Raw genomic sequence first — 20668 nt, 5'->3', positions numbered from 1 at the left:
CGCTGTCGTCGCCGCCACCACCTCCCCTGCGTTCAAGTCGGAGCCGAGTTCAGAACAAGCCGAGCGTTCGTATCGCAACGGTCCAACCTCCTCTTACAACGAAGTTGCACGCAATGCTACGGCCGCTATCGTTTACACGTTAACATTTCTTCACGACGGGGCCAGTGTGTATTGCTCCATGCAATGCAAAATGCCCGGTTAAGTCGGAACAGAGTTCATGATAAGCCGAGCGTTCGTATCTGAACGGTCAAACCTCCTCCTATACAAAAATGGCCCGCAGAGCAAAAACCGAGTCGCCCACCCTATCCGCAAGGTGCAAATAATAACGCCCTATATTTTTTCCCGGGGAAAGCCTCGCGAATTCTCAAGACTTAATTTTTTATTTTCCCCTCCGAAGGGTCCACGAACGATCAGTTCGGTTCACGTTAGGAGGAAAAACTGTGAATACGAGGGGGAACTATGAATGAGGATCTCAAAAGTTAAATTCTCTTTAAATAGATTCAATAATCCATTGCTGTACCGCCACCTCCTGGCCACCCTACACAGCCACCAAGCCTACAAAACAGCTGCTATTCGCAAGGCAGCAGTCCTCCCAACACCAAGTGCTCATACGAAGCTAAACCCTGCTCCATCGCGCGAGACCCAGCGACGATATCGGCCGTGGGATTGCCGCCGCCGCCGCACGTCCATCGCCGTACGGCGGGAGAAAATGTCCTCGACTAACATTTTTTTGGATGCCGCTCCCACGGTGCCCTCTGCTGCCGTTGGTGATGCATCTCGCGCACTCCGTTCCGCGACCTGGACCCGTCCCTTGAGCCGTGCGCGCGCGTAATAATAGTTGTAGTAGTGGGGCGCGCTCGCTCAGCTCGTCCACTGGACGCGTTTTTTTTTTTGGGCACCGTCGAAAAAAGTGAACATGCACGAAAGCGTCCACTCTCCTCCCGCGGGGGATTCACACGTCACAGCGCAAAGAGCAAAATAAACAAAAAAGGGGAATGCTAAGACACACCGCAATGCACGTAACAAAATCAAAACCCCACTGAGATTCCCAAATTTCGAAAACGTTCACAAACGTCCGGCGGGGTGGTGGACACGGTGAGCGGGCGTCACCGAAACCGCTCACCGTGAAGGAGATGGGAAAATGTCTCTGGGTCGTAGCTTGCCGGGCTTGGTTGACCCAGCCGATACAAGCTATTGTAAGGGCCGGAAACCAAGCCCAGAGGAGGTTAGTAGAGGAGGGTCAGATTGGGGGGGGGGAGGGAGGACACAACAGACCCCTTCAAATGCAACAGCGGCAACGCTTGCTCAGGTAATGAATAAGCGGCTGCCACAGACCATTGCGACGTGTCAAGCGGATCCCATTGGATGGGACAAAATCAGAAGTGAAGCCGAACGAGGCCGCAGGTGGCCCACCCCTCGTCGCCATTCGGATGCCAATTACAAATCGCCGGGCATCGAAAAAAAAGTGACCACGGGTGCTAAAGAGTTCATTGAATTCCTTGGGTACGAATGTTGTTGCGAGGAGAAAGCCCTCTATAGCTTCGATGCATTTAGCTATGGCTCAAGTTCCCATAAAAATTTAAAATAAATTCAGAAAACTATTTCATGAACAATTATATGAATCTTAAATTGGCATATTTAATAGGAAAACCTCAGCCGGGCTTAGATACTTTTCTAGGAAGCTTTTGATTGCGGTGTTTGGCCAATTCTAAAAACTGATAAAGACACAAACGCACTGGGTCGAAGACACAATCTCGTTAATTAAAAAGCACAAAAAAACCCCCAAAACAGCAGCAACAAACTGCGACCCACAAACTGCGACCCATCAGGCCCTGCCCAGCTCCACAAGCCCAGCCAAGGCCGGGGCTCGAAACAACAACAAAACATCACCAACGCTCGGCAGGGGATACCGCGAGGCTCATCGACAAGAGCTCCCAGTGCCCTCTTTACCAATGATCGTCCGATGAAAATTGGGTCACCAAGAACAGGTCAACCCTGCACCCCCCCCCCCCCCCCACTGCACATGTTAGCTCTTAAGCCTAGCCGCTATAGCCCAGACAGTCCCAAACTTTCTTTCGACAGTCTCACTGTTGGTACCGATTCACCTGAGCAGGAGCGGCACGCGCAAGCGCCAATAAAGGTGCGAGCACTGCCACAGACGGAGGCAAACGCGATGCAATAGAGACGGCGCAGTTTTGGTGTCGCTCATTTCGACCACCAACATGGCAGAGTTCATGCCACCAACATGGCGGACTGATATGTCACATGTGCACAAACATGCACATTCCACCCCCCCCTCCGGGAACCACTCAACCCCCCCCCCCACCTTCTTCCTGCAAACACCCCCCCCCCAATCCACCTTCCCACTAACAAAATAAAAACGTGCAGCACCCTGAGCCAATGAACAGTCCTCGTAATGTTAAAATAAATGGGCACCCTGGACTCGACTTCCAACGGAGAGCCACTCCCCCTGTCCCCACCATCCCCCCCCCATCCACTCCCCGCCCCACCCACCTCCTCCCCAACCGACCACGAGAGACGCGGTGGGGTGGCGAGCGCGGTTGCGATCTATGCAAGGTTTGCATATTTCACAACGGTCAACGCTCGGCCCCGAACTCACGGCGCGTCAAGGCGACGCGACGCTCGCGCCAAGTGGGAGTGGGGGGGGGGTGGTGGGGGGGGCGTGACGTGGGGGGTGGGATCGTTGGCACCGGTATCACGGGACGAAGAAAAGAAAACCCACCGGGCGGGGCAAGCGTGCGGGTCAATCCGCACGCCAGCCCAACGCAACCACCAGGCTTAAAACCAGGTGGGGCCTCCATAACTTTCGCCGGAGGTTAAAACTAAGTGGATGACTACACGCCGGTTCACCCTGACGAGGGATCCATCAGTCGAGTGTATTCCTCCGCTGACAAGGATGTTCCTATCGGGCAGTTGATATGTAACAGCCCGCTCCACAAACCGTGGAGCTTCGGTGTAAAAAATGAATACTAACCCCCCCCCCGCCTCCAAGAGCTGGGACTAAAAGGAATGCACCTGGGCTTGTAACATAGAGAGGTGAGACGGCATTGCGATGCTTGGGGCAGGGAGTAGAGAACTGGACTCAAGTTCACGTGCCCGACACACCCAGTACACACACGCACAAAGAGATACACACGCCTGGGAAACTGCACTATACAGTGTGTGACATGTTCTAGTGCATCGCACGCACACACACGCACACATGCACGCTCACACACAATTGTGTGTCGACTTACAGCACGCGCACACACACAATGACGAAAGTGCGGATTGTGCACAATACAGCATCCGCACGCGCAACATGGCCACATTCTCACGTCACAAAGAACACGAGACACACACACACACACGAAGAATGAAAATCCCCTGTATAGCCTTGTAGTCTGTCGGGGCAAGTGCTGTAAGTGAGCAACTATTAAGGCCGTCGCGGCGCACGTGGGGGTGGTGCAGCCAGCACCACGCCCGGCCGATTGTTGGCCCAGCTGATGTTTTCATAGTGCACGAGGTACTCATTTAAGGCCTAGTCGACCGAAGGGAGGTCCACGACAGGTTCCGACACCACTCGCTACTGATATTGTCCATGGCTGGGGATCGAACCTAGCTCGCTGGGATATTGGCGTAGTTCACCAACCACTGCATCACCGTTTTCCACACAAGGGCAAGGAGTAACACAAACGTGGTTTTGTGCTACGCATATGCAACGACATGCACGCGCGCGCACACACACACACGCTTACGCATGCACAAGAGGCTGCTGCCAACCGACACAGGCACACGCGCACAGACACACAGACACACCAGCCCCTGCCCTCAAGGACAATCGCCAAAAAGCACCAACGTTCGCCGTGATATCTCAGTCAGGAATCTTCCTGCCGAGGTATCTTCCACTGCCTGGAAGGCGTAATATGCACGACTGAGACCCAGGCTAGGCCCGCACGGCCACCCACTCCGTGCAACAGGCGTGATAGCTCAAAACATTAAAAACAATGGTTTGCAAGGGCGGTCGAGAACGTTAGAACAGCGACCGCGACCACGGGAGTTTGATGTCTCGTCGCACCCACGCCGGGGAAAAGCTGCCCCTGGTGGATGCCCATAGTCATCCTCAGGATGACGCCACACCCCCGACTACAAATCCAGGAGAACGAGAGAAAGAGAGAGAGGCATGAATGAAGGGAGAGAAAATAAACGTAATCTCTAGATGCCAGCGAAGACGCTGCCTCATTCCCTTGCATTATTTTCATGCCTTTTTATTTCATTTTGTTTTGTCATCGGTTTGGGCGCCCATTCGGTCGCAGTAACGGACGGGCGCCGGTCCCGCGAGCTCAAACCGAATTAAAACTCTTCGCGGCGAGATCAAAGAGCGGTGCACGCAATAAAAACACGGGGAGCTACTTGGTGGGAGACATAACGGGAGGGCGGGGGGGGGGCAGTAGGGTGGAGTGGGTTGCGGGGGGTGCAACAGACCAAAAGGAGAAAATAATCCCCAACAATAATATCCGACAGGGCCCTGGCAGCTGCGGGACGAGTTGCGTTGGAGCTCAAGAGACGGATACCAAAAAACCACGGGGGATGAGGAGCGGATCGGGTCGATGGCAGGAGGCACCGCGGGAGCTTTGGCCTTAAGGCTCGAGGCCTACGGACGGACGGACGTGCGGCTGGAGGCAGGGCTACGGCAAGCGCTTTCGCCACTCTTGCCTTTAAACGTAGCGCTTCACCTTAAGTCTCAAGCCAGGTTTCAACAATTCAACATTCCAGTCGCGCAACTTAATCGTAACGCCTCGAAGTCCTCGCAATGAAGGAGAGCGAATGTAACGGCTGTTGCCAACGCGGCCGTGCGCGTGCCTGTGGACACCGTCGTAAAAGCAGCATGCCCGGCCACATCCGTTTACGCGCTCGATCCTCTAACCGAGAAAAAAAAGCGTAACTCGGCTCGATGGCAGGCCGCCCATCCCCTCTCTCTCCCAGCAATCCGGCAGCGGTGGGGGAGACACGTCGGAAATGTTTTGGCCAAGGGGATCACCGAACGCGGAGCGTGCATTGGGGGGGCATCGGCTTGAACACGTCCGAGCCGACGAGAGGCGTGCCCACGTGTGACGCGTGGCCCCGTCGGCCTCCATCGTTTAGAACAAAGCAAAAACTAAAACCCCGCCAGCAACAGAGAGAATAACAATGAAGGTGACGTAGAATCGGTCACTTGGAGCCCAATGCTACCGTGTAGGCGATCGGGGTTGTGCCATTACATCGCTCTCCAAGTGCCTTCGGCGTGCCGTTCGGACGTTCCGCGCCGCGTCCTGGGAGATTCAACTCGTGGAGCGAAACGTCGGACATCCTGCCTACAAAACACGCGGCACGACGGCAAAATGCATTGGAAGAGCGACCGAGACTGGGAACCCCCTTGCTCGTTGATGATCAACCCTCCAGCAATTATCATTCTAATACAGCGAACAGCATCAATCGGGCTCGACGTCGTTGAATTGGGCCAACCGTGAGCGGAGGTTAGGGGGCATAAATCGCCGTGATGGGGCGAGCGCAGTTGTTGAAACCCGAGGAGACGCTCGCGGATTCTCAACAGCAACTTCTAACACGCCAAACGCTGTCTAAGGGGCCTCCTCTCTAGAGCTCCCTCTAGCTGAGGGTTTTCTTGCTGGGAGTTTTACTTTATTTTGGCGACAGTAAAATTGTGTTCAGGACCTTTGCTCGAGATGCACCTTAAGAGCGATCGAACCACTTCACGTCGAATTTTAGGGTCTGGTTCTATTTGTTCCTTTTTATTTTCGCGTAATTATCCCAACGGAAGGGCGAATCTACTCGCTGGCGCAAATAAGTCGTTACAGCTCAGCCATTAGCAGTGTCGCAGCCAAAACATTCATATTTGAAGGTACCTCGTAGAAAATGTAAACAAAAGTATAAGGAGAATTCATGACCAGTTTCCAACTCAACACGAAGTTTGCTAAACTTTTCGCAAAACTATTCGCGGCTATTAAAAAAGCCAGCTGAAAACCTGGCCAAACTTGGGGGCAACGATGATGCATTACGTTTGTCGTGATGCAATTTCCAAAAAACGCGGCAACCAAAGTGAGACCAGGGCTCTTGAGACCCAAGCCTCGCTATGTATTCTCTGCTAAAAAAAAACTTTTATTATTTAAAAAAATATAAAAAAAATATTTAAAAAATAAAGAGTCTGAAAAAAAGTCCACTTTAAGCCAAACTGTGATATTCGTGTTTCACCGGCCGCAACAAAATTTTGGTTTTGTGTACGAGATTTTTTTTTTTTTAAAGCACCGAAGGGACCCTTTGCTGAGTCGTAACCCCGCACAACACCGGCGGCTCCCGTCGTCCGGACACGGTGCAGGGGAACTGGGTGGCTGCACGTTGCAGGGTTGCCCGACACGAGTGCAAGCCGCCGTCGGAGAGAACGGATGCTCTGCAGTGGCAAGCCTGCAGCAGCATGACCGTCACGTGCGTAGTTTCTAGTACATCACCGCGGTGGCTGTTCTTTGGAGTGGCTTTAAAGTTTGTTTTATCCTCGGCGTGGGCTGCTTTGGGGGGGGCACATAATTGAGCTTTCGATAAGTACAAATAAAAAATAACTTAAAGTCAAAGTCGTGCGTTCCTGTCATAGGGCTCGAGTGACATCACGGCATCAGCGGGTATGGCCGTCGCAGCGACATCACGAGAGCGCCGTTAACGGGCGTGCTTGATCGTAAACTTTTTTATCTACTTTTTTGCACGGGCTAAGCTTCAACTTCGCACCGCGGCAGCCTGGGGTTAAGGGGCGTGCGTCTTGCTTTTTTTTTTAGTTGTGCCTTACTTAAAAAGGGTGTTTAAAGAGCAGGAGGGACTTCCTGCAGCGGCTCGCGCCTCGCGACGATTCCGTGACCTCGGTCACAGTGCAGCTGGTGGCGGTGGCGGCAGTGCCAAGGCACTGCTTTGCGTTATCGCCGCGGCGGTGTCGTCGGCGGCGCGGCCGTTGAACTGCCGTACCGTGGGCGCCGTCGGGTCGTCGTTAATCTCGCCGTTGGCGCCAAAGCGGCCAGACGGCAAACGTCGCTGGCGGGGCATCACAGCGGCGCGAGCGAGAAGCTCACCGCCAGGCGGACGCGGGAGCGGCCAGTGCGCCGGCGCGACGGGCTGTCGGGCGCCGCCTCGTCCTCCCCTCTCGCGTCATCGCGCCCTTCGCTCTCTTCCTGGACTCCGTCGGCATCTCCGCAGCTGCTGCTGCCGCCGTTGACACTGCCGGTCTCTCCCGGCCCTGCCGGCTCGCATCCCACTTCGACTCTCACGTCCGACGATGATGAGGATGATGAGGATGACTTTGATGACGACGACAACGCCGGCTCAGCTTGCTTGTCGAGAGGCCGGGCGAGGGAGGGGGAGCCGTTCCTCCTCGCTGGGTTCGGGGGAGAGCTCGGAGGTGGCTCAAGCGCTTCCTCTGCAATCCAGAATGACGGATCTGATGGTAGCCACAATCACCACATCAATCGGCACCATCATTACAATATCACCATCTGAAACGCTAACAAAGCTAACATTGGTTGTGCGATAATGATGACTGGGTCATTTGGCAATTATGGATACCGAAATGCCTTGTGGGCTTTGAGTTTCCACCTGTTGATTGACATATATGGTGATTGCTTTTTGTGTTCAATCAGAGTTAACTGTTAAGCTTCAGTCCATGTGAGAAAAGATGAGGTGTGGCTCAGAGGACACGAAGCCAGTTCTTTCGAAGATCGTGAGTTCGTCCATGATTAAACCTCGCTCGCAAGTGTAGCAAGGTGACGGGCTCAAATCAGTCACCAATGAATTTACAAAAATGCCACCCACATTCAATTTGGCTTTTCATGTCAGCTCCGAGAATTAAACACGTACCCAAGTGAAAAAAATTTTCCCGTAGCGGGATCAGTCGGACAATGCATGGCCAAAGTGTGCCAGTAAATGAGGTCACTTGAAGTGATCTAAGATGTAGTATTGTGATATCCGCTTCCGTAGGCTGCTGTCGAACAAGGGGTGAATGCACTGGTTCTGCAAGAGTGTTGTTCTCAGCAAGAGACCCAAATTTGTGCAGACCCACAGCCTCAAATGAACATCCATAGACTTACGATTTACACCCATAGGTTTTCTTCCGATAATAAAACCTCTGCCCATTCCTCTCGTCTCACGACACGACGTTCATAGACCAATTGTAAACACTATTTTGGGGGGGGGGGGGGAAAAAGCTACAAAATATATTCGACAAACCAAAGGTGCTCTCTGGCAATTGTAACAATGCGACAGTGACGACAACGCGAGTGATAATGGTGGTCACGACGACCGACAACGTTGGGGGAGCATGACGAGGTTCGACCAGCGCCGTGCCATTGACGTGACCGCCGCGGCCACAATGCTTGGCGCCGCTTGCGTTTATCGCGGTGTGTGTCGTGCGTTGCCGCCGCGTGGCCGTTCAATCGATTACCGCTGTCGCCGGTTGCCGGCTCCAACTCGATGAGGTCTCGGGAGTAGGCGGCCGTGGGCGGCGCCAGCAGCGGCGCCGGGTGAGGCCGCAGCTGGGGCGAGGGCAGCGTGCGGGGCAGCGGCCCGCTGAGCAGCTCATCCAGCGAGGGGCCCAGCAGGGCCAGCTCCGCGCAGCCTGTCGACGCGCATCGCACAATTACGCAACATTGTCACTGACGATGCACGTAGCGCTCCAACTCGTGCCATTCACCCGCTCGCCGGTCGTGTTTAATGTTTCTATAGGCGCCACCGCTCGATCACGTCGCCGCACGCGCGCGGACCAAACGCGCGACCACGCTCGCCCGCAGGCCGCTGCGATTGGCCGCGGGCGGTGCTGCTCACGTTGCGGGGAGGCGGCATTCAGGACCCCGGCGCGGGCGTCCATGGAGAGCCCGGCGGAGGTGGCGGACGGCGGAGGTGTGGAAGGCTCGGAGTGCATTTCCCCCTCCTCGCTGGGAAGGGTGGCTGGCGAGGAGCAGGACAGGCGCACTGCAAACACGCGGCCAGAGATGCCCCTCCTTAGAGCCTTGCCGCTGCAGCACGCAACGCTTCACAAGAACCTACTACTGTATGCATCACAAATGTCAACAAAATGCGGGCTGTAAGACACCGCCCCCGCCTTGCCGAGTCTGTCCGCACGACACTCACCACTCATATCATGCTTCAGCACCAGCATCTTGTTGTGTTTCTTTACCCAGACCACCTGCTGGGATGGGGGGAGGGACACAAGTATAAAGACATATCCTCCCCGTATAGCCTGTAACAGATTATTGGGGCAACTGCTGTTAATGAGCAGCACCTATGAATGCCGGCAGGACACACGGGAGGGTGGGTGGCCAGAACTATGCCCGGCCGCATTTGTCTGCCTCGTGGCGATGTTTACACACTGTATCAGGTACTCATTTGAGGCCGAGTCGACCTTGAAGAGCCAAAGGACCAGTTCAAATAATCGTTACTGGTGTTGGCCGTGAGCGGGAATTGAACTCGGGTCGCCAGGTTCATATAGCAGCTATAATACCACTCGCGCAGCACTGTCAAGCCAAAGCTGTCACATACACAAAGCGGGCATAAATGGATCAAAATGGATCTTCACTCACAATACGTGGATCCAATTGTGCCCGTCAGAATCGATTACTTACAAATTCTGGCGATTAAATGTCGGCGAATAAAATGAACGGGAATGAGCAAATGAGACAAGCGATACAAACCGGCGCAAACGACACGGACAATACCAATGAGACAGACAGCATAACCGAGACAAACACGAACCGGACAGATTATAATATAAACGGACAACATGAGGAACAAACAATACCAAGGAGACAGGACAAATTAAAAACGACACTCAAATGGAACCGTGCGAACTGAATTGTAACAATTCACTGTGCCTCGACAAAAGTGTCTTTTGTTTTGCTACCTGAGGTTGCAAAACAAATAATGTGCAGCACAGCAAAAACAATAACATTAAGTGCTAAACTCAACTAGTTATTAGCACATCAGCAACTATCAGTTATCACTGAACATCAACACCCTAAATATTATTTCTTCCCGAACATGTCCGACCATTACTTTAGTTGCCCGGCCAGGTGACTCGGAGAAAGCGAGCGAGCAGCTTGGAAATCTGAAGCTTGCGAGTTCTAATCCTGGTTAATGGCGTTGACTGTCCATCATCCCACCAGGGCCGATAAAATACATACCACTTGGTGGGGTGAGGGAGGGGGGGGGAGTCAACGATGGTTGTCCTACGAATTAGACCCCACAGGAATGTATCTCCACCAGTGGCTCAGAGCTGTAAACCGGAGACGATCACTGCCTCACTGCTCTTTGAGCAGGAAATCACTGCGTGTTTTCATTTGACTCGGTATCTATGAACGGATTACACGAGAACGTGACCCACAAGGGGTGGGAGGGGGGGGTAGCAGCCGGTGCTCCACTCGTGGGCTCAAGCGCGATCGACTGGCGGCACACCTGTGGGAAGGCGAGCAGGGCCTCCTCCAGGGAGCCGAAGCCGAGAGTGGAGGCCACAGAGGCCGCGCTGTCACCCGTGAACTGCGCGTAGGCGCTCGGGAAGTCGGCGAGCGAGATCTGGTGGTAGTGGTAGGTGAGCAGGAGGGCGCGCACGCACGCCGCGAACTGCAGGAGCGGCGTGAGGCGCACGCCCACAACGGTGCCGCTCTCCGTCTCCAGCTGCCCGCACGGGGACGACACGTGGTTACGACACGTGGTTACGACACGTGGTTACGACACGTGGTTACGACACGTGGTTACGACACGTGGTTACGACACGTGGTTACGACACGTGGTTACGACACGTGGTTACGACACGTGGTTACGACACGTGGTTACGACACGTGGTTACGACACGTGGTTACGACACGTGGTTACGACACGTGGTTACGACACGTGGTTACGACACGTGGTTACGACACGTGGTTACGACACGTGGTTACGACACGTGGTTACGACACGTGGTTACGACACGTGGTTACGACACGTGGTTACGACACGTGGTTACGACACGTGGTTACGACACGTGGTTACGACACGTGGTTACGACACGTGGTTACGACACGTGGTTACGACACGTGGTTACGACACGTGGTTACGACACGTGGTTACGACACGTGGTTACCGCACGTGGTTACGACACGTGGTTGCCACACGTGGTTACGACACGTGGTTACGACACGTGGTTACGACACGTGGTTACGACACGTGGTTACCGCACGTGGTTACGACACGTGGTTACGACACGTGGTTACGACACGTGGTTACGACACGTGGTTACGACACGTGGTTACGACACGTGGTTACGACACGTGGTTACGACACGTGGTTACGACACGTGGTTGCCACACGTGGTTACGACACGTGGTTACGACACGTGGTTACCGCACGTGGTTACGACACGTGGTTACCGCACGTGGTTACGACACGTGGTTGCCACACGTGGTTACCACACGTGGTTACGACACGTGGTTGCCACACGTGGTTACGACACGTGGTTACCACACGTGGTTACGACACGTGGTTGCCACACGTGGTTACGACACGTGGTTACGACACGTGGTTACGACACGTGGTTGCCACACGTGGTTACGACACGTGGTTACCACACGTGGTTACGACACGTGGTTACCACACGTGATTACGACACGTGGTTGCCACACGTGGTTACGACACGTGGTTACGACACGTGGTTGCCACACGTGGTTACGACACGTGGTTACCACACGTGGTTACGACACGTGGTTACGACACGTGGTTACGACACGTGGTTACGACACGTGGTTGCCACACGTGGTTACGACACGTGGTTGCCACACGTGGTTACGACACGTGGTTACCACACGTGGTTACGACACGTGGTTACCACACGTGGTTACGACACGTGGTTACCACACGTGGTTACGACACGTGGTTACCACACGTGGTTACGACACGTGGTTACCACACGTGGTTACGACACGTGGTTACGACACGTGGTTACGACACGTGGTTGCCACACGTGGTTACGACACGTGGTTGCCACACGTGGTTACGACACGTGGTTACGACACGTGGTTACGACACGTGGTTACCACACGTGGTTACGACACGTGGTTACCACACGTGGTTACGACACGTGGTTACCACACGTGGTTACGACACGTGGTTACCACACGTGGTTACGACACGTGGTTACCACACGTGGTTACGACACGTGGTTACCACACGTGGTTACCACACGTGGTTACCACACGTGGTTACCACACGTGGTTACCACACGTGGTTACCACACGTGGTTACCACACGTGGTTACGACACGTGGTTACGACACGTGGTTACGACACGTGGTTACCACACGTGGTTACGACACGTGGTTACCACACGTGGTTACCGCACGTGGTTACCGCACGTGGTAACCACGCGTGGTAACCACACGTGGTAACCACGCGTGGTAACCACACGTGGTTACCACACATGGGCACGGATGGAGTCAGTGGCCCCGCAGCGGACGTCGCAACGGCAGCTTTTGCGCTCGTTACGATAGTCATAACAGTGTCCGCAAATTCGCAAAAGCCTCACCGATATATTCAAGATGTGCCCGCCAAAGATCGTTCACTTTGTACACACGTGTATCCCCGCTTGCCTGCCTGCCTGCCTGGCCGACTTGCAAATTCACCCACAAAACCACACTCACCCATCCGCCTGCCCACCACGACCGTTCGCCAACATCTGGCTAGCCCTTCTATTTTCCCGCTTATCGTTTGAACCCGGCCACTTATTTGCTAAGTTTCTTGCACTCTTACCAGCCCGCTCGCTCATTCGTCCACCCACCCCATCACCAGCCCACACACGTCCGCTTACCCAACCCGCCCGTCTGCCCTGCGCATCCTGTCACCGCAACCCACTCGCCCGTCTCGCCTACCCATCCTAGACCCCGTCACTGACACGCACACACACGCACGCCCAACCTAGCTCACACGTCCATCCGTCCGCCCACCCACCTCAAACATGTTGTGCATGGCGCGCAGCATGTCGGCCAGGCACATGAAACCAAAGTCGTGAGGCGCCAGCGGCACCCCGAACACCGCGTGGTAGAGCTGCTCGAGCAGCGCCAGCTTCACCAAGGCCCCTGGGCGCTGGGACATGAGCAGCAGCAGAAGCTGGGTGGTGGCCACCTTCTGCGATTTGTGGCAGAGCAGCTGAATGCGCCGACCCGCGGGGGTGTCCACGACCTGGGCAGAGGGGGGATGAGGCACCCGGAGGTCAGCTGGCGACTCCAGGGTTTTGCAGGGCAGCGCTTGGGAGCACCCCCTGCACACGCTGCTCACAAGCGCTTATACACGCGGTGGTCTCCGGTTTACGATAACGAGATGTTAACTTCCTGGGCTGGTATACGGGAGGAAGTCGTGGGTTCGATCCCGACCCTGATGCCTGTATATCTGGAGTCTGCATGTTCTACCCGTGGTCGCGTGGATTTAGAAACATGCGTTTAAGAGTATTTGACTGCTATATATTTCCACGTGATAAGCCACTTTGTCGGGCTTTCATTTGTGCCCAGGTCGCTTCTGGATAAGGGCTATATAGAGCTCAGTGGACCTTACCTGATCAAATTTAATAAAACAGTTTTATCTTACCACGGTGAACAGGGAAATGTTGCGTCATTGTCCGTGCGAACATTGCGAGCACACATTGGTTGGTGTGTTGGCATGTATCGGGTGTATGTGCGCGTACAAGTTGGCGTGTCGACACGTCCCCACGTGTGTTTGTTGGCGCATGAGCCTGCGTTGCTCTGCCAGTACTTACTAGTGGATCCTGGGGTCGTGTTGGTGTGTGCTTGCACGCGGTGTGGCACACTGGCACATATTTGTGTAAGTTTGCGCACGTTGGCTCATTCTGGCACGTATTGGTGTACGTTGGCATGTGCTGGCGCACACCGGACAGTAATGCCAGCAATTGCGTGCAAGTGTGTGTACGTGTGTGTACGTGTGTGTACGTGTGTGTACGTGTGTTTAAGTGTCGCGGTGAGCACGCTAAGCTGCGAACCGGGATTCCCGCTCATGGCCAACACTAGTGACGATTATATGAACCGGTCGTGGGCCTCTTCTAGGTCGACTCAGCCTCAAATGAGTATCTCGTGCGTTGTGTAAACATGGTACTGGGCACCCCCTCCCCCTCGTGTGCCGTGCCGGGACTTCATTGGTGCTACTCGCTAACAGCACCGTGTTTGCGCACAGGGAGTGGTAATGTAGCGGTTCGTGCACGGCGACTACAAGTTCGATTCCCGCTCACGGCTGGTCCTGGGCATTCCCTTATGTCGACTCAAGGGGAGGGAAAACTGTCCCCTCAAGGGGGAAGGGGGAAGGAAACTGTGCTCTCAGTCGACGGTGGCACCTTGACGACGTGCGGGATCTTGGACAGGAGCTCCGTGACGGAGCTCACGTCGTAGTCCTGCAGGTACAGCGGATGCCCCACGGCGCGCGCGTACTCGGCCGGCAGCTCTGACGGCGCCAACCCCCCCGCCACGAAGGATGAGGATGCGGCGGCACCGGCAGCGCCGGCGGGCTCCGCAGTGTCACCGTGGGGCTGATCCTTGTGCACCCGCAGCAGCTGAGAGATCTGGCAGGCCAGCGCCTTCAGCTGCTCCGCCTCGGTGAGCACCAGCAGCTTGTCCTCTCCGCGCTCCAGCATCTGGCGGGGGACGGCGCGGGGAGGCGCAAGACGCGCACGTGTGCGAAAAGGAGCAAACGAACGCGCGCGTCCACACACACATGCATGCACACAAGCACAAGACACAAGGATACCACACAAAGCCTGAAGGGGGGGTGCTGCTGACAGGCACATATGAAGGCCAGCAGGGCGCACGAGGGTATGAGGATGATGTGGCTTGCCTGTCTCCCCATTCCCGATGTTTACACACCAGTAGAACTAGAGATCATAACAACTAATGTTTTCCATGGCCGGGAATTAAGGCCACATCCTTTATCGTAGTGAAGTACATTAACCACTACACAACTGCTCCTCAATAACAACAGCGGACGCCATGCACCACTAAATGGCAGTGATGTCACCACGGCGCTTGTGCGGGGCTTGGTGCACCTACCACTCCAAAAAACAAACACACACGATCGCCAGACGATCGACATGACGATTAAACGGGCCGGTGGTTAGCACTGAGCAGGTCCGAGTCCCGGTCAAGGCGCACGGCAACGTGTGCGCGCGCGCGTGGGTGGGTGGGTTTTTGCGCGTGGCCGAGAGGTGCGGCACTTACGGTGACCACCTCGGGGATGGCTTCGAAGAGGTCGGTGAGCTTGGTGAAGCCGTAGTGCGCCAGCTTGCACTGGCGCCCGTAGTGGTGGTGGTAGGCGGGGATGAAGCGCGAGAACGCCATGCGCCCGCGCGGCATCTGGCGCAGCAGTTTGACGACCTCGCGCGCGAACACGCGTGTGCGCGACCGCTCCTCTTCCGTGCGCACTGCACACGCGGCAGGCGGGCGGGACGTGTGTGGATGCGCGTCAAGGTGCGGGAGTGCGCAAGCGCGCGTGCTGTAACACGCAACCACGCTGGCGCTAATACACGTACAGACGCAGGACAACAAGACGAAGATTCCCCCCCCACCCCTTGTAGCCTTACCCGACTGTTGGAAGGAAAGTGCTGATAGCGAGGAGCACCTATGAAATCCAGCACGGTACAAGTCTTGTGACCTAAAGTGTAGTTAGTGAGTGGGTGGGCGAGTGAGTGGCTGAGTGTCTGAGTGGGTGAGTGGTGGGGGGAATCAGGGCAGCTCTTGCCTTTAATGGGGATGGAGAGCACGGGGATGCCCTCCTGTGGGGTCCGTGTAGTGAGTGAGTTGGTGGCTGGGCGAGTGAGTGTCTGAGTGGCTGAGTGGTGGGGAGAATCAGGGCAGCTCTTGCCTTTAATGGGGATGGAGAGCACGGGGCCGCCCTCCTGTGGAGTCATCGCGACCACGGCATCGGGCACCTCGGCCAGCAGGTCGGAGAGCTCGCACACGCCGTACTCGCGCACGTCCCACTCGCGCGAGAAGCACCTGGGCCGGCGCAATGGGACGCACACGCACACACGCACAAACACGCACGCACACACGCATGCACACACAGGCCCATACGTAGGCTTTCACAACCAATATCACGATTCATAATTGGTTTATTTTTTGTGGGTATAATGTCAACTAGAGCTATATAACCCTCCACCACCCGACAAGAGCCAATCCAATCAAAGTCACGTGGGCAAAAAAAACGTACGCGATACAACCCCAAAATAAATTGATGACGAATGCATTTCTTTAAATAAAAAAATCGTATTTAATTGAACCAGGACTCCGAATCGGAGCGATCTATCACTCACGCCGAGAAGACGTGGATCTTACCAGTGGTAGGCTTGTGCAAAGTCCTGCAAGCACACTTGCTTGCTGGCCTGGGACTTGAGCAGCTTCAAGAGGTCCTGAGTGAAACGCTTCACCTGGACGCGGTGTGTCAGCGTCAGCAGCCGCCTTCCGCCCAGCCCCAGTATCTGTCCGTCGCACCGAACGGGACAGAAGCGATATATATTTTTTTAAACCCGAAACGCAAAATACGAAGGTTTCTACACCAGGGTAAAAGACGCCATCAGGGCAGAGGTCACGTGGCCCGGCAGAGGCACATTCGTCGCTTGTTGCAGAGAATCAATCGGCCGCCTCGTTAAATTACTGCCGGTGCGTTCAACCGTAGGAATATGCAGCCGTATGCTTCACAGTAAACGTTACAGATTCCGTGACGCTAATCGCAAGTGTAGGCCCATTGTGCGGCGGTGTCGCGGTAAAAAATCTGAAAAATTAACCGCAAATTACCGAATTGGGATTATGCAGAGCAATCATCGCCCATTACTGCGAAAAATATGGCCGGACCCTTCTGAAAATAACCAAAAATGATTACCGCAACACCTCCTCACACTCGCAAAACTGCGCTACACACGGGGAGAGCAACGGAGAACAACGGGGCAACGCGCAAGCGCACCTGCAGAACGTGCGGCACGGCGTCGAGCAGGTCGCCGAGCCGGGCGTAGCCGTACTCGGCCACGCGGCACTGCTTGCCGAAGTGGTGGTGGTAGGCGGGGATGAAGCGCGTGAAGGCCAGCAGGCAGCGCGGCTGCGTGCGCAGCAGCTCCACCACCTCGCGCGCAAACGCGATCAGCTGCGGGTTCCCCACGGGACTCTTGCAGCGCGACGCGAGCCACGTGTCTGTGCCGTGCGCAGACAGGCAACGACACACAAACGTATAATGTTGCATCTGTTATTTACACATTTATAGCTTCCCCCAGGTTCTAATGTAAAAAAAATGACAGGTGTGCGGGCGCGCGCGTGCGAACATATGTGTGGGAAGCAGTAGGGCAGCGGTTAGTGTGCCGCGCTACGAACCAGCCAGACCCGAGTTCGATTCTCGCTCACGGCCACCGCCGGTGACAGTCATATGAACCAGTCCTGAGACTCCCCTAGGTCGATTCAACCTTTAAAAAGTACCTAGTGGGGTGTGTAAACATCGCCACTGGGGCTAGGTGCTAACCACCGGCCTTCGTAAGGTGCTCGCAAATAGCACTTGGCTTTGTGTGTGTGCGTGTGTGCGTGCGTACCGCTGCTCGGCAGGGGCGGCTTGTTCTGCACCCACTTGACCACCTTGACGCCGTTCTGCGCCATCACCACGTGGACGCCCTGCACGCACGCCGCCAGGTGCTCCAGCGGGACTCCACGGCCACAGCCGGCAGCCAAAACTGTCGCGGCCACCGCCGCCGCTTCCGCGACAGCGTCGTCGCCGCTTTCCTCCGCGCCCGTGTCGCCCTCCGCGGTCGGAACCATCGCCGCCTGCGCGTCGCGAGGCAGCGGTCCCATCTCGGCCTCGTAGCAATCAGGGAAGCTGGGGGGGGGGGGGGGGACGAACGAGTGGCGTGAGCACCAGCACAGGCTTTTAAGGAACAACGGGGCAGGTAATCTTAGCATAGCTTTTAAAGGTTGTTTGGTCAAGTGCTGTTCTCAGATGGCACGAGGGGTGGTGCAGCTAGCACCATGCCTGGCCACCTTTGTTTCCACAGTGAAAATGTATACACACAGCACCAGGTGCTCATTAAAGGCCGAATCAAACTAGCGGGGGTAGGGGGGGGGCCAGCACAAGTTCAAATAATAGTTACTGGCGTTGACCGTGAACGGGAATCCAACTCGGTTTGCCAAGTTCACCGCTCCCCACACACACCATTTACACCACGTGCGGAGTTGAGCACAAAGACGAGCGCCTTCAGTAATCAGTGTCTGGGGGGAGGGGGGGGGGGCGCTGCCGGGAGGCTGCTAGGGGGTTGGGGCGCGTAATGACGCATCACCTGAGCAGCGGCACGGTGCCGTCGTGCGAGTGGAGCAGCGCGTGCACTTGCGCCGCGAACGTCTTCAGCGACATCACCACGAAGGGCAGCTGGGAGTACTCCACCTCCAGGTCATGCTCCCTAAAAACAACAAGATCCACCCCGTATAGCCTTGACAAGACTGTTGCAAGCAAGAAGGGCCAATGTCCGTAACGTTGCCGATTATAGACAGCGTTGTTGATGAACGCGTTATGTTTTTGGTTTTATTTGTGCTCGTGCACCATTGCCAACTCGGCAGCTTCACCAACTAATTTGGCGGGGAAAGTGCTGCGAGCTCACGTCCCCAGTTCATCAAATTTGGATCTTTGGTGGGGATTGTAGTCACCGTCACTCTTGAGGACTTTCGTCCAAAAATGATCCATGGCCAAAACAAAAAAAAGAAAAACTATTTCGCCAAATATTTTCGGCACCAATTGAACACTCGTCTGAGCCTAAGGAACATCCGTGAACTGCGTCGGAGCATCCATAATCCGCCGTGATCACCATATGACCACGTGGATCAGCCCAGTGACACGCGTCGAGTACTAGAGCTTCTGTGCCCTCCGTTTGATGGTGCAGAAACATACGCGTCGCGTCTCATCTTACCGACGCTTCTCTGAACTGTGACCAATGACCTGCGAACTCACAAGAGCCCCTCGTCACCTGCGTCTCGGTAAGGTGCGTCTCCCCTTGCATAAAACTCACTACACCATCATCATCATCGACCGAAACTAAGGTAAAAAAAAAAATCTTCAGGTATTTCCATTCAGAAAATGTAACGGTGGCCGACATAAAACCACACGCTCGTGCGCCGGCGCCCTCACTCGATGTCGACGGTGGCGGCGGAGTGCGGCGAGTGGACGGGGCAGTAGGCGTCGTGATGCGCCAGCTCCTCGATCACCACCGGGCTGCTGCCGCACGACGAGAAGTTCCTCTCCCGCTCTCTCTCCCTGCTGGTGGCCGCCGCCGCTGCTGCGGCCGCCGCCGCCGCGGCCATGGTGGCGGCGGGGGGCGGCCCGACGTAGGGACCGTTCCGCAGCGGCAGCAGCGACACGAGGCGGCACGCGAGGCCGTGGTCGTGCACGCACAGCAAGTCCGTCAGCTTGTGCAGGTCCGACACCACCAGCTTGCGCCCGTACCTGGAGTGGGGCGGTGGTGGGGGGGGGGGGAGGCGAGCAACCACGCCGATTGGATGACACAAGTGACCGAGCGATGCCCGGTACGCTCGTGCCAATATTCAGCGACGGATTGTCAGGAGGCACACGAGTATTGCCAAACGTGTGCACCGCTGTGACGTCGTCGCCCGGAGGCGTTCAGTCACAGGGTTGGTGCGCTGCTAGCTGCGAGGGTACGGACGGGAATATCTTTATCCCAGAACACGGGTGGGTGGGGGGGGTGATTGCACAATCGAAATATAGAGAGGACCAATTAGAACAGTTTTCAATAAACCTTTCTCACTGATGTTTTACCACAAGTACGACAAAGGCAAAGATAGCTGTGTAAACGCAAACAAATTTACGTGCAGAAGACGGTGACGGGGGGGCGAGTGTGAAGCGCCTACCGTTTCTCGTAAACATCCGCGAAGAGGTGGAGCGGCAGGGTGGCCCCTGGCGCTTCGTGCAGGATCCCCACGGCTTCCAGCCTGCTCCCGGGTCCCGCAACACAACCAAACGTCGCAACAGTTAACAGCCTCGTGTCTACACATCGTCAAAGCGCACGCGGCCCGTAATCCAGCACTGTGGTGGCGAGGGTTGGAGGATCGCGCAAATGTTGCGAAACGCCCATTCCCGTACCCTGGCTTTCCAGAAGGCAGTCCAGAAAGAGTGCGACCTCCGCCAGTTCCGTCTGTACGAGACAGAAAGTTACCCCCCCCCCCCCCCACCCTCGCACGCGTGGGTTTTCTCCAGGGGAACCAATTTCCTCCGATACATTTAAAGCCACATGAATTGGTCGATAACAACTTAATAAGTAGAGGGCCGCGATTACTTGCGGCTCGAGAGTCCGTTCTCTTGGCGAGCGAGCAAACACTGTCTGCCGGTGCATAACAAGTTGATACTATTCTTATTATTATTATTATCATCACGCACAGTGTCAGTGGTGGGCTCGCCCAGTGACCCGTCCATCAAAGCACCAGGCGAGAAGAGCAACGACAAAGCTGTTTAAAGATTCCTTCCATGTTGGAAAGTTGTGCAACTGTAGAAAGCGATGTCAAATTTGACTAATTTCTTGGACTTTGATTGCACCAGGGAAATGTTTATAATTAAAACGCAACCAAAATTATATTGTGTTT

General features: G+C 55.4%; 1 protein-coding gene across 1 annotated transcript in view; it reads right to left on the bottom strand.

Annotated features, from left to right (window-relative positions):
- Positions 1-2535: 2535 nt before the first annotated feature.
- MARF1 (meiosis regulator and mRNA stability factor 1) overlaps positions 2536-20668 on the bottom strand; it is a 32924-nt gene continuing 14791 nt past the window's right edge. The window contains exons 14-28 of the mRNA XM_078867181.1: positions 19940-20020; positions 19203-19517; positions 18361-18480; positions 17623-17903; positions 17010-17233; positions 16385-16527; positions 15912-16045; positions 15269-15471; positions 14392-14688; positions 13002-13232; positions 10480-10698; positions 9160-9217; positions 8854-9000; positions 8474-8647; positions 2536-7474 (exon numbers count right to left, since the gene is read on the bottom strand). Of these exons, the coding sequence (XP_078723307.1) occupies positions 7083-7474; positions 8474-8647; positions 8854-9000; positions 9160-9217; positions 10480-10698; positions 13002-13232; positions 14392-14688; positions 15269-15471; positions 15912-16045; positions 16385-16527; positions 17010-17233; positions 17623-17903; positions 18361-18480; positions 19203-19517; positions 19940-20020 (3019 nt within the window). The 3' untranslated portion in view covers positions 2536-7082. The remainder of the gene's footprint in view (positions 7475-8473; positions 8648-8853; positions 9001-9159; positions 9218-10479; positions 10699-13001; positions 13233-14391; positions 14689-15268; positions 15472-15911; positions 16046-16384; positions 16528-17009; positions 17234-17622; positions 17904-18360; positions 18481-19202; positions 19518-19939; positions 20021-20668) is intronic.

The sequence above is a fragment of the Lampetra fluviatilis genome, chromosome 23 (genome assembly GCF_964198595.1).
Source record: "Lampetra fluviatilis chromosome 23, kcLamFluv1.1, whole genome shotgun sequence".
Classification (NCBI taxonomy): Eukaryota; Metazoa; Chordata; class Hyperoartia; order Petromyzontiformes; family Petromyzontidae; genus Lampetra; species Lampetra fluviatilis.
Note: the sequence above shows the minus strand (reverse complement) of the source record. Positions and strands in the feature narration are given on the sequence as shown.